At 44.6% G+C, this 14,684-nt stretch overlaps 1 protein-coding gene and 1 long non-coding RNA gene across 5 annotated transcripts in view; both read right to left on the bottom strand.

The window, feature by feature from the left end:
• The window catches only part of LOC148015510 (uncharacterized), a 170,023-nt gene that overhangs the window by 142,103 nt on the left and 13,236 nt on the right, over positions 1-14,684 (bottom strand). The gene's annotated exons all lie outside the window — the stretch shown is intronic.
• Positions 11,019-11,972, bottom strand: LOC148015511 (uncharacterized). The gene has a single exon (XM_087666046.1). The coding sequence runs from the start codon at positions 11,955-11,957 to the stop codon at positions 11,019-11,021; it is 939 nt and encodes a 312-aa protein (XP_087522172.1). The 5' UTR covers positions 11,958-11,972.

Here is a 14,684-nt window from a genome sequence, read left to right as displayed (position 1 = left end):
GGAAAGTGTATATCGCCCTCAGCTTAGGCGGCCTAGAGGGACGAGGGGAGCAGGAGGTGTGGCAATTCTATTTAGAGAAGAGCTCCGAGATACAATCCAAGTGGTACATAGAGATGTAGAGACAAGATACATGTGGATCAGGTTACGTACAAGCAAAACTCGAGACATGTATATTGCCATATGCTATTTTCCCCCTGCATACTCTAAGTTTGCCCCTAGAGAGGCATCCCCGTATACACCACTATATGAGGACATAATGAGATTCATGAGAATTGGGGATGTTCTACTATCAGGAGACTTTAATGCACGCACAGGAAGCAACCAATCTGCTTTCTTTGACACTAGTGATGAGATGTTCAGAGATATTGCATTAGATGAAGTGGGATTAGTTAGATCAGCCCAAGATAGAGAGATAACAGAATATGGAACACACCTACTGGCATTGGAAAGTGCACATGGTTTGGCCATTCTTAATGGGCTGCCACAATAGCCAAGATCTAATGGTTTCACATGTTGGAATAACAAGAAAGGGTCAAGCACAGTGGACTATTTGATTGGATCGCCCAACTTGCTACCTGACATAAAAAGCTTTGAAATCTCAGACAGACCAATTGGATTAGCAGCAGACCATGCTATTCTAGCTTTCACAATGCAATATGGGCATAAACACGAAGCACAGCCACACGTACCAAAATTACCCCGCTATGATTTTGTGGAAGTGACCTCACACATATACAGCACTACTGTGCAAGATGCATTGAGGGAGCTAGACACACAGGCCTCTCTGGATGAGTTTACAGGGCAGTTGGCCGAGATAATACACACTTCAGCAGCCTACGCTTTCCCACACACTACACCGTCAGATAAACCTCCACGAGGTAATGCCCCACAGAATGGCTGGTATGATGTGTTGGGGTAAAGGCGCCTCCCCCGTGCCGCCCCGTGTATTACTACACTGACAGTACCCGCCACTGCACACTACAGGTGGCGGGTGCCCGTCACGTCACTTTATTCTTTACATTCATTTTTTAGTGACTAGTAAATAAAGGAAGGCCCGGTCACACATTGTGACTGTTGGAGTTCCCATTTCTTGTCTCTCTCTTTCTTGCTCTTGCACTCCCGCCATAGCTCGTGTGCAAGCTTCGATCCTTCTCACCTTTCAACTGGTATCAGAGCTTGGCTTCCTCTTGCTCGAGCTCGACTCGGTGCTTCTCTACCTTCGCATCGACTCCCTTCACGCATTGGATCTCCATCCCGGCAGCCATATCTGATCTCCCTGAGCTCCCGTCACTCCTCGGCTTCCCGAGCACCTTCCTGGCCTATTGAGGCACCTTCAAGGCATTGATACTGAGGTATTTGATCACTCTTTCAGGGTTTTATTTCAGTCTACAGGTTGCAAATAGCAAGGGCAGCCATGGCTTCAAACCCTTGAAGCTTATTCTCCTCATATTGTGCCTTACACCTATCAAGGCTCAAAGAGGCTTGTCATAGGCCTTTGATAGGCCCTTCTTGAGCCCCCCATTACCCCCTTTTCAGCCCATGTGGAGCAGCAGCAAGTTCAGCACCAACAGGGCAGATTGCACTATTTTTTTCCAAGCTGTTAGCACTCGTCTACTTCAGCTCCACACTTGGCCATTGCTTCTTGCTCTCTACCTTGATCAAGAGGGCTATAGACTTCATGTTTGATGTCATTCAAGCTTTGGGCATTGGTCTTGATCATTCGGGGCTGATTTCTTCAGATTTAGGACTGTCATAAACCGTTATAACAGGCTGAAAACAGGGCAGCACCATTGACATTAGCATTTGTTGCTAATACTCCATTCCGGTTGTGCTATTTGATGCCCGTATGCGGTCTACATGATGTCTAGTGCCTTGGGAATGTATGCACATGATTATGCCATGATTTTGGCCTGAAATATTGGCTGATTTGGGACTGTTATTTACTGTTATACAGTGCTGGAAACAGGGCAGCCACACTTGGCATTGGCATTTGATGCTTATACTCTACTCCAGTTACCTTGTTTGATGCCCGTATGCGGTCTACATGATGCCTAATGTCTTGGGAATGTATGCATTCGATTTGCCCATGATTTGGCATTGTTTTTGGGCTGGAAATTGACAGTTTTGGACTGTTTAGAGCTGCTGTACATGAGCGGGCTGAAGCTCATTTGTCACATGTATTGCTTCTCTATCGATACCGGATGTATGCTATGGGTTATGTCATGATGTATTACACTTTGGGGATCAACTTCGAACTCATGATCGTGATTCCGGAATGCTTTTGAGCATCGCATTTGCTCCGTTGTTATTGGTTTGTCATTGGCAGTTTGGTCGACTTGATTGGCATTTGGGCCGCTTATGCCTATTGTCTGTACTTGACGGATAAGCTCTATGCATTACATGCTTTGGTCCGTGGTTGATGCCTCTTAGTTCGTCCATGCTTGACAGATATTTTGGAGCTCCGATTTGGACGTTTTGAGCACTTCCGACTCACAGGGATATTGACTTTGGCTTGCTACTGGATGTATTGACTTGACAGAGATCTTGCCATTGGGATTATGTCTTGCTTAGTGGTTGCTACATCAGTTGCTTCATGTATGTCATGCTCTTAGGAAGCGTATGACGCATTGACTTGGTCACTTGTCACTGGTACTTTGTCTTGGGTTGCTTGAGCCCTTAACTCGATTGTACGCCTTTTGTGCCAGTGGGAGCATCTTGCATGCTTACTTGACCTTGAGCAGGGATTACATGCTATTGGAGCAATCTATGTCATTGACCAGTTATGGATGTATTGAGACTTTGGGATTATACTCCGACAATTGGATGTTGCATTGATTATATGTCTTGGTTCACAGGATGCTTATGAGCTGAGTCTCAATTTTGGATCCGCTTTCTTTTGAGCAGACACCTATTTGTGTCAGGTTTTGGCAGTTGGTTCTATATTTTGCCTAGATTGTCTGGGGTGTGCCTCTTACTGGCAGATGCTATTTGACATCTCTCGATGTTATGCTCAAGTATTTTCACTATCATTTGGCTTTGCTTTGTCCTCTTTATGCCGGCTTTGGACCTAGCATTGTTTAGTTGACATTAGATCCAGTTTTGGGACAGTTTGCTCTCATTATTGCAATTCTGAAATTTATTACAGCAAGCATTTATTGGTGGACTGAGCAGTATTTTTTATGCTGAAATATCCTGATTTGGTGTACCGCACCTAGTACTAAGTGGGCAGCATCTTTTGGCACACTTTTCTCGCCATTTGGAGCTCATTTCAGTGGATTTTGGGCATTTTCTGTAGTAAAACAGCCAGCAGTTTTACATTGTCTGTGCATTTCCAGCCTGCATTATGGCATCCTCTTCGACTGATAATGCCATATTTAACATCACAAAGTTGGATGGTACCAACTACTCTTATTGGAAGAGTCAAATTTGGCAGGTCTTGGTGCAGAAATCTCAGATTAAGCCACTTTGGTTGAGTGGGGAACAGCCTGAAACTATGGACAATGACGACTGGCTTGAACTTGATGAGCTATGCAAGTCCACGATTGTATTGTCTCTCACTGAACAGGTACATTATAATGTATTTGAGGAAGCACAGAGTGCATGGGATCTATGGAATAAGATCAAGAATCTTTATGATAAGAAAAGTCCGGCGAGTCAGATGTACTGGTTGAAGCAGCTTATGGATCTGCGCATGAAGGATAATGCGACTATGTCTGCTCACTTGAGCCAGTTCCATGCTATACTGAAGAACCTGACTTCGCAGGATATCAGCTTTGGAGAGGAAGTAACTCCTCTTTTCTTGCTTGGGACTCTGAATGAGTCATGGGATGTATTCCGCACTGCCCTATGTGCCTCTAGTGCTACCCTGAAACTGAATGATGTTGAGAGTGCTCTTCTGCAGGAAGAGGTTAATCGCAAAAACTTGGATGCCTCTCGTGTTTCACATGCTTTGACAGTTAGAGGCAGGAATGACAGGAATGATCGTGGTAATAACCGTGGCTGTGACTCGCAGAAGGGTCGGTCTAAATCTCGTGGAAAGTCACGTAGTAAGTCGCGTGGGCGCAACGCTAATGTCACTTGTCATCATTGTGGAAAAAAGAGCCATATCAGACCACAGTGTCATGAGTTGCGCAATGAGAAGCGCAAGGATAAGGGCAAAGAGAAAGTGCAGGAGAAGTCCTCTGATCGCAGCATAGTACCTGCGAAGTCCAGCGTCAAGATTGAAGAAATTAATGTCATCCAGACCGAGGATTCCGATGCTAGTGATGAGTTCATACTTGCAGCTAGTTCTTCTAATGCTTCACACTTGACTGAGACACCTAGTATGTATGCACAGTGCTGGTTATTGGATTCAGGTGCGTCCTTCCATGTGACGCCTTACCGTGAGTGGTTTCACTCTTACCGTACTGATCTGGATCAGTCAGACTTGGAGATGACAGGTCTCTTGATATTGTGGGCTGTGGAGATATTCAGTTGCAGTTTTCCACTGGCAGTTCCTTTTTGCTCAGGGATGTACGTCATGTACCTGCGCTTACGCGCAGTCTTATGTCTGCAGGACAGTTGGATGATGCAGGGTTTCATGTCTGTTTTGGGGATTCTGCCTGGAAGATTACCAAAGGCAGACTTGTGCTTGCTAGAGGCGCCAAGGCTGGCAGCCTCTATCCTCTTGTTGTATCTGGGTCTTCTGTAGACCATGTTTTGGCAGTGGGCTCTATCCCACATGTATCACTTTGGCATGCCCGTTTGGGGCATATGTCTTTGAAGGGAATGAGAATGTTATCTGGTTTGCAGTATCTTCCGCCTTTGGACTATGCACGTTTTCACTCGTGTGATCATTGTCTTTATGGTAAGCAGAATAGGTCTACGCATAAGAAATCGGGTAGGCCATGCATGAGTGAGCCCTTGGCTTTGGTACATTCAGATGTTTGTGGGCCCATGTCGTGTATGTCTATGGGTGGCGCGAAGTACTTTGTTACCTTCATTGATGATTTTTCTAGGAAAGTGTGGGCTTATCCCATAAAGCAAAAGTCCGATGTCTTGGCCGTCTTTCAGCGTTGGCTTGCTCTTGTTGAGAACCAGACTGGGTATAGGCTGAAATGCCTTAGGACTGACAATGGGGGAGAATATGTCTCACGTGCTTTTGAGCAGTTTTGTGATGACAGGGGTATTAAGCGTCAGTTGACCGCCCCTTACACCCCCGCCCAAAATGGTTTGGCTGAGCGCATGAACAGGACTATTCAGGAGCGTGTCCGCTCTATGCTTAGCCATGCAGGCCTACCACAGAGCTTTTGGGCTGAGGCAGTTAGTACGGCAGTGCATGTCATAAACCGATCGCCTTCTAGTGGATTGGATTTCCAAGTTGCAGAGGAAGTTTGGACTGGTAAGCCACCCTCTTATGCGCATCTCCGTGTCTTTGGATGTGAGGCATTCTGCCATGTGCCCAAGGACAAGAGGAGTAAGTTGGATCCAAAGAGCATTAAATGCATCTTTCTTGGTTATGGTGATTCAAGAGAGATGGGCTATCACCTATGGGATCCGCAGGCGCGGAAAATAGTACGCAGCCATGATGTAGCCTTCCATGAAGACAAGATGCACAGGCAGCCTGAGAAAGTGGTTGAGATCCGCAGAGTGATCTTTCAGGAGGAGCCTAGAGCTCCTGCACAGCCAGTTGGACAGCCTACAGCTGTAGCAGATGCTCATGGTCAGGGTGTTGGACAGGTAGCTGAGCAGGCAGCAGAGCCTACAGTGAGACGATCTGCTAGAGACAGACGTCCACCTGATAGATTTCAGCCCTCTATGCATTATATTTTGGTTACATATGCAGGAGAGCCTTTCACTTATGATGAGGCTATGCGCAGGGGTGACAGTCACTCCTGGGAGAGGTCTATGCAGTCTGAGATCGACTCCTTGCATAAGAATGAGACTTGGGATTTGGTTGCCTTGCCTAAGGGCAAGAAGGCTTTGCCATGCAAGTGGATGTACAAGCTGAAAAGTACCCCTAGACTCCTTTCCCGCGCACCCACGCTCGCTTCAGCCTTGTTCCAAGGCGCAGCCCTCCTGCTTGCCCTCAAACACTGAAAACACAGCCTTGTGTCGCGATGGAAACTCTTCTTCAGGTTGGTTCTTCACTCAGTCAGCCCTTCTACACTGCTCTGATACCATGTCAGAGTGCAGCGGTGCGGAAACGTAGGACTGAGAGAGAGAGAAAGAGACAGTGGAAGATGAAGATCTGCTGTATAAAGTGTGCTGTATACAAAGATATGCAGATATGTACACGGGCGCAGTGCGCTGGATTGCGTGTCTCCACCTCAACGATGCAACCTGCTGTTCACCTCGAAGTCCGTTGCAGTCTGCACAATCTCCTGTCTGAAATCTGCGAACAGAGACGGAGTCTGCACATAACTCCAGCCTGGAACCTGCGTACAAAAGTGTGTAGGCAAACTGCTGAAAACTCGGCTATAAATAGCCAGAATCTGGGCGATCATAAATGGCAAGTCGGCTGCATTAAATGCAGCTGACTGTACTGGTACAGATCGGATTGCCACGTGGCAGTCCGACTGTACGGCCAGTCTCTGATCCGCTAACACATCCAAGCGCAGACCGAGCTTAATCATATGATGCTTATGGCAGACTCGATGCAACAATTGAAACCGGCCTGTTCACTCGGAAGGGCAGTAGTGTACAACCAAAATATATAAATGCTTTCACCCAATTCACAGTCGCCCACTTTACCTGAACTTAAAGACACAGAATCAAGAAGAAAAACAGGAAGCTAGAATGCTCCTGTTGCCCACAGACACCCTGTTGGCCCCTAAGTTAGGCGCCCCTTGCGGTATTTCTTTATTTTTAAAAGTGACAAAGTACAATGGGCTGTCTTTCACCTATTCTAGGTGAATTTTGACAACATAACAGTACAATTACTGACCCAAATCAAGTTGACCAAGAGGGGAAACTCTGCCCAAGGCTAAATCTTCTGGTTGGAGTGCAGAATTGACCATTTCAGTCTGCTGTAATTACTGGTTCAGACCTGTTCTGAAACCTGTTTACAACTCCTACTGTTCCCTGTACTGCTCAGCCCACTGTAATTACTGGTTCAGACCTATTCTGACACCTGTTCTCAGCTCATATTGTTCCCTGCACTGTCCTGCATCATCTGGGCCAAATGCCCCTTGATTCTGGCATCAATTGGGCTCTAAAATAGCCTCTGAACAATCCAGAATCAGAACTGATTTAGTGCTGTTTCAGACACTTGCCTGGTGAGGTTACCACCCTCACCTGTTCCTGCTTGTGGGCAGCAAACAATTGCTCCTGTTCCTGAAGAAAAGAGGCTCTTGCCTCATGCAAAAACAGCATATTCCACACAACTGTACCTAAATCAGAAGAAAGGCCCTTGATTCTGCAGCATAACCATACTGTCAGGGAGAGAGAGAGAGAGAGAGAGAGAGAGAGAGAGAGAGAGTAGGAAGCAAGCCCAGCCCCCTGTGCATCATAGACAAGGTAGGCTAGCTCTCAAGAGCTCTCCATCAGCAACTGTCCTTCTCAAATGAGCCCTTCTAAGCCCAAAAACTGCACACCAGCCCTCTTTAAAAAGGTAAGTACACCAATTTGTGCCAAGTGGCAGCACTGGAAGATATTTCCCGTTCCAGCCTTCCGGTCTAAAATTCTCCATGCTCGGTGCAGAATTTGACCCCGGCACAGACCAGAGGATTGATCCTCGTGCAAAAACGAAGATAATGACGCGAACAGATTCTGGGGTCCAAAAATAGTAACTCCCTAAATTTTAGGAGTTGCTTCCATTGCATCCCACTAGTCTTCTGACCATCTTTGCAGACTTTGGCTACATCCAAATTTGCAATGTAGCTCAACTGAAAGTGAATTTCCACTGATGACCCCACATGGACTAATCTCTTGGAGGTTTGACCATCTTCACTTTGAACTAGTCTCTTCCAGGCTAGTTCTTCAATACACTTGTCCATATACACTTTCACAAGTCTCTTCCAGACTTGTACTGGACCTTAACTGTCCAGTCTTGACTCACTAGACATTCCTGTCCGTTTCACATACTAGCCATGCAAACTGAGGCGTTTAGATTTCAAGAGGGATCCTTCCAAAAAGAAAAACCAAATAAAATATGTAATAAAGAAATCAACAAAAATGTAATAGTTGTCACAGTCTTGTGACATACCTCCCTCTCGAAATCACAAACATCCTCGTTTGCATGAATGTCATACATGCTTCCAGCTAACCCAGTGAACTTACACTTTTCAGCACATGTACAACACATACATGGTATCAGTCAACATTGTGTACCGAACACACTGTTAACACATGTATGTTCTAACTGTGAAACATGGCAGACTATCATCATGTGACTCCACATCACTGTTTCCAGATATAGTGGCCAGTACACCACAATGATATCTCCATAGTGGCAGATTCTCATTTGATGACTCCACATCACCCTGACTAGAGATCTAGTGGCCGGTACATCAAAATGATATCCCCACTGAGTCAATTCACAGAATACATGCCCGATCGAGTAACCATTGTTACAACATGTATTCAATTCAATAGAAGTAACAACTATATTCTTGCAAGCAATACTTACTTCTTTAGCACTGAGAAAACCATACGGACACAATAAGTGTTTACCTGTACAAAATCTGTTTCTGTACATAATTTCTTTCTTGAACAATTGTCACTTTGACAATCTATTTCAGCTTAGAGATACAAGGGGTCAAGGTAGGTTGCAAGCGAAATGCTTCAAGGTAAAGTTCCAACACATTAGGTGACTCTGCAAGTTCACCTTCATCCATCCACTTAGCATCTATAGCTGGATAGTTCTTGAACTTAACCAAATACCTTCTAACAACCTTTCCTTTCACTTTCCTTTCCTTGTGTGCCAGTATCTATTCTGGAACAAGAATTTCATCAAGTTCCTCAACTTCGGGCTGTTCCTCAGCTGGCATATCTTCTGGCACATCACCCACATAAGGTCTAAGAAGACTTACATGGAAAGCATTATGAATCTTCCAATTGTCAAGCAATTTCAGCCTATAGCTGACATCACTAATCTTCTCTGTTACTTGAGAAGGCCCATAGTATCGCATACTAAGCTTAGTGAAAAGACTTTCCTTGCCTTTCCGCTTCTTTAAGCGTGCCTTTTCAAACCACAACAGTACCCAATCACCAAGTGAAAATATCAATTCACGACGGTGATGATCAGCAGCTTTCTTTTGCTTTGCCTGAGTCCTTTCAAGGGCATGCTTAACTTTCTGATACATTTCACCCATATTCTGCACATACTGATCTACCTAAAAGATCTTATCCTTTGTATGCAAAATGGAAGGAACCTTTTTACCACCTTCAACAATTTCAAAAGGGGCTTTGCCTCTTGATGAATGCACAGTATTATTATATGCATACTCGACCAAAGGCAAATACTGTTTCCACTTTGACTTGTGCTCTGACACATAGCACTTAAGCAAATCCAAGACAGTAAAATTTTCCTCTTCTGACTGTCCATCAGTCTGTGGATGAAATGACGATGAGAACTTAAGCGTTGTGCCCAAGTTCTCAAATATGCCTCTCCAGAATAGACTTGTCATCCGTGGATCACGGTCATTGACAATAGACTGTGGCATACCATGATACTTGAAGACATTTCACATAAACAAACGTGCCATCTGATCTGGTTTTATCTTCTTCCTGACAGGAATGAAATGAGCCTGTTTGCTAAACCTGCAAATAATAGTCCATATCCCATCAATTCCTGTCTGTGTCCTTGGAAGATCAAAGATAAAATCCATAGCTATGCTTTCCCATGTTTTATCTGGAATAGGCAATGGCTGTAAAAGCCCTGGTGCTTTTTGCCTGTCAAACTTGACCTTCTGGCAAATCAAACACTGCTGCACAAAAGCATCCACGTCTCTTCTCAAAGTAGGCCAATAAAAGAATGTCTCTACTGCTTTGACTGTTGCATCAATACCACGATGCCCTGCACACGGGGGAGAATGACTCTCTGTCATAACTTTCTGTCTCAATGGCATAGTTACACATAGTCTACCATGCATCAACATGAAACCATCCTTGAGAAGATAATGCTCATGATGTTGTCCATTAACAAGCTGATCAAAGATCCCTGCAAAATCTTCATCATCAGCATATTGTTCCTTCATATCATCAAGCTCATGATGATAAGGAATTGACATAGCTGAAATTTGTGGCTTCCTTGACAAAGCATCAGCCACAACATTCTTTTTGCCTTCCACATGCACAATCTGAAAATGGAACATTGACAAAAAGTTTACCCAACGCATATGCTTTTCTAACAACTTAGTCTGAGTTAAGAAATAACGCAATGTCTGATGATCTGTCTGAACAACAAAATCTGCCCCAAGTAGGTAGTGTTTCCAACAAGAAAGCGCATGAATCACAGCCAGCAATTCTTTCTCATAGACCTGCATAGTCTTTTCTGGCCCTCGCAAGATTCTGCTTTCATAAGCCACTACTCGGCCATCTTGCATTAACACTGCACCAATGCTATTTCCATAGGCATCACATTGGACAACAAATGACTTCCTAAGATCTGGCAGAATGATCACTGGACTAGAAGTCATCTTTTCTTTAAGAAGATTAAAAGCTGAAATCTCTTTATGTGTCCACTGGAAAGAGACTCCTTTCTTCTGTAAAGCATGTAAAGGTGAAGCAATCTCTGCAAAATTGCGAATGAACCTCCTGTAGTAAGAACACAAACCCAAGAAGCTTCTAACATCATGGACAGTCTTTAAATCTGGCCATGTTCTAATTGCTTCAACTTTAGCAGGATCCATTCGGACACCATCCTTTGACACTATGTGCCCCAGAAACTGGATTTCTTCCAAGAAGAACTCACTCTTCTTGCCATTGATAAGCAACCTATTACTGCAAAGCTCATCAAAGACTGCTTTCAAGTGTTCTCTATGCTCCTGTTCATTCTTTGAAAAGACAATCATGTCATCAAAGAATGTACCAACAAACTACCTGTATGGACGAAAAATCCTGTCCATCATTCGATTAAACATAGCAAGAGCATTAGTAAGTCCAAATGGCATTACCAAGAACTCATAGAGACCAAACGTGGTCCTAAATGCAGTCTTATGCACATCCTCTTGCTTAATCCTGATCTGATGGTATCCACTCTTCAAATCTATCCTGCTGAAAATTGACGCTCCTTCCAAACGGTCAAGGATGTCGTCAATCCTTGGAATGGGGAACCTGTTCTTGATGGTACTCTTGTTCAACGCACGATAATCTATGCACATGCGCCAAGAGCCATCCTTCTTCTGCACTAAGAACACTGGTGAGCAAAAGGGGAATGAACTTGGCTGAATCAGCCCTTTTCCTAACAGCTCATTCACCTGGCTCAATATCTCTTTCTGTTGGGCTGCACTAACCCTATACGGAGGTCTATTTGGTGGGCTACTGCCTGGCACCAAATCTATCACATGATCCTCAGACCTCTCTGGTGGCAACTGTGATGGTAATGAGTCAGAAAAACAATCACTGAACTGAGACAAGAAAGCAGACCTGTCTCTATCTAACATAGATAAATTTGACTCATCATTATCCTTGACATCACGTGCAAAAATCAAGTACGCAGAAAGATGATTCTTTATTACAGATGTAATGGTAGAAGCCGATACAACAGGTACAGACTCTCCTTTAAGCTTCACATCAAGCACATGAGTCTTTCCCCTATGTTCCAAAGTCAGTGTCTTGTTAAAGGCATCCAACACACCATGCTTTCTGAACATCCATGGCATTCCCAACAAGACATCACAACCTTCAAGTGGCATGATATAAAATTCTTTTGCATCAACATAAGACTGTATATGAAGACGCAGCTTTCCAAGAATGGGTGTCACAGACTCTGAGTGACCAGGACATGCCAACCCTGCCTCTACTGTGTAGCCCATCTCATCTGCTCTGATGCCCAAAGTAGAAGCCAACTCTGGTGAGATAAAGTTTGCCTTAGCTCTAGGATCAAAGAAAATGAGTACATGTTGATCCCTAACTTTACCCCAAGCTCTGCAAAGCTCATTAGCATCCGAGTGTGGCTTGTCTCCCAGCATATCTGGCACTAAACCTGCTGAAGGTTTGGGCTTCTTTCCTTTCCTGTCCTCTTTATCATCATCAGCTGATCTCTTATTCTTGTCCGGACAGTTAGACGCAATATGACCAGCCTGCTCACAAATAAAGCACTTCCTCTCAGCCATTAAAGCCTTTCTCTCTTCAAGAGACTTGCGCACAAAAGGTTTCTTCTGGTCCTTTGGCTACTGTCTAAAGAACTTGGCTGGCTTCTTCTTGAACTGCCAAGATTTACCTGTGCTTTGAAAAATCTGAGAAACTTGTTTACCAAATGGCTTCTTTGCTGAAAATTTTTCAGATGTCTTGTTTAATACTGCCCCCAAAACCACTTGACTGTCCCAACAATAATGCATTTCCTATAGTGGCATTCTCAATTAACTGAGTCAAAGTGGTGACCTTTGTCTTTGTGCAATAATTCCGGAGTTCCTTGGGCAGCCCGCAGCAATATTTCTCTATCTGCTCGGTCAATGGCACAACCCTATAAGAAGTGACTGGAAGTAAGGCCTCCCAAAACTTCTTGTTATAGTCTTCCAGATCCTTGCATTTAGATGCATCCAAATTGTGCCAAGCTGACATAACATCGATCTCAAATTCATTGGTCAACCAAGCAGAAGCAAATACTTGCTTGAAGTAAGTCCAAGTGGCAGGAGCCTGTCCTTGCATCAACAGTGTACTCCACCACTGCCTAGCATTGTCCTTAAGAAAAGTGGCAGCTTTCCAGACCTTAGAAGGCTCTGTAAAGTTCCCTCCTGCAAATGGGGCATCAAACTGCTGTAAGAAAGAAAGAGCCTTAGTCCTATCTTCAAATCCTCGAAAGATGTCAAACTGTACGGCTGCACCACCTTCCTTGTATGGCTTTGGCTTCTCATGAGCCATCAAAGGGTCCGTAGGATATGCCTGCAACATAGGAACACTAACAGGTGGCATAGGAGTTGCCGGACCACTGACTACAGGGCTTGTAGACACAATACTTGCTTGCTGATTTTGATAACCAGCCATACCAAAAGTGCCCTGTGGCATGCCAAAACTGCCCTGAACACCCTGAAATCCAGGCTGCATGCCTATATTACCATACATGGGGTTTGGCATAAAACCCTGTGTACCCCCAAACACTATTTCTGGTACATAAATCTGGTTTCCAGGCGCATAACCAGCCATACTCTGAAATACAGATCCACCTCCAAAGTACCCAGGATGTATAGAGGTCGGTGGGAAAACCTGTGGTAAAGCCTGAAAACTGTTTCCCTGTCCATTTAAACCAACATTTGGCTGCTGTAAAGTGGCGAGCTGAACTGGCAATGCTTGTGTAACTAGCGTTTCCGCCACCTATTCCTGGACAGTCGGAACCAATCTTGGAGTCTCCATGGACTCCGCAAGCTGCCTTGGTGTTTCCACTGATTTTGCAGCATGCTTACCCTTATCCTAGACCTCTACTGAATCCGAAATCTTTGCAGATTGCCCAACTTGCTGTAAAGGTAGGGAGGGCTGCAAAAATGCCAAAAACCTTGGATTCTGCATCACTTGAGTAAACATACTCACAGCAGCAACTAACTGAGTCTTGAAAATGTCTTCATCCATAGAAGAAGCCGTAAGAACTTGTGGCTCAACCATAACAGGAGTAACAAACTGTGGAGATCTAGAAGACTCTCCCACCTCATGAATAACAGGGATCTCCTGTGATGCAGATGCTTCCTCTCTGGTGTCTTCCTTTCTATCAGCCATAATGCACAATTCTGTGTCTTACACCCAAACAAACCCTGGCTCACTCTTTAGGGAAAAAGTGATTCGATCCCAGCAATGGAACCATGAAACCGGCCTGTTCACTGGGAAGGGTGGTAGTGTACAACCAAAATATATAAATGCTTTCACCCAATTCACAGTCGCCCACTTTACCTGAACTTAAAGACACAGAATCAAGAAGAAAAACAGGAAGCTAGAATGCTCCTGTTGCCCACAGACACCCTGTTGGCCCCTAAGTTAGGCGCCCCTTGCGGTATTTCTTTATTTTTAAAAGTGACAAAGTACAATGGGCTGTCTTTCACCTATTCTGGGTGAAATTTGACAGCATAACAGTACAATTACTGACCCAAATCAAGTTGACCAGGAGGGGAAACTCTGCCCAAGACTGAATCTTCTGGTTGGAGTGCAGAATTGACCATTGCAATCTGCTGTAATTACTGGTTCAGACCTGTTCTGAAACCTGTTTACAACTCATACCGTTCCCTGTACTGCTCAGCCCACTGTAATTACTGGTTCAGACCTGTTCTGACACCTGTTTTCAGCTCATATTGTTCCCTGCACTGTCCTGCATCATCTGGGCCAAATGCCCCTTGATTCTAGCATCAATTGGGCTCTGAAATAGCCTCTGAACAGTCCAGAATCAGAACTGATTTAGTGCTGTTTCAGACACTTGCTTGGTGAGGTTACCACCCTCACCTATTCCTGCTTGTGGGCAGCAAACAACTGCTCCTGTTCCTGAAGAAAAGAGGCTCTTGCCTCATGCAAAAACAGCATATTCCACACAACTATACCTGAATCAGAAGAAAGGCCCTTGA

The sequence above is a fragment of the Lygodium microphyllum genome, chromosome 24 (genome assembly GCF_053477565.2).
Source record: "Lygodium microphyllum isolate KBCC chromosome 24, Lygodium_microphyllum_v1.1.10, whole genome shotgun sequence".
Taxonomy (NCBI): Eukaryota; Viridiplantae; Streptophyta; class Polypodiopsida; order Schizaeales; family Lygodiaceae; genus Lygodium; species Lygodium microphyllum.
Note: the sequence above shows the minus strand (reverse complement) of the source record. Positions and strands in the feature narration are given on the sequence as shown.

Coding starts and splice junctions, on each gene's coding strand:
- LOC148015511 (XM_087666046.1), bottom strand. CDS start 11,957: ATGGGCTACACAGTAGAGGCAGGGTTGGCATGTCCTGGTCACTCAGAG.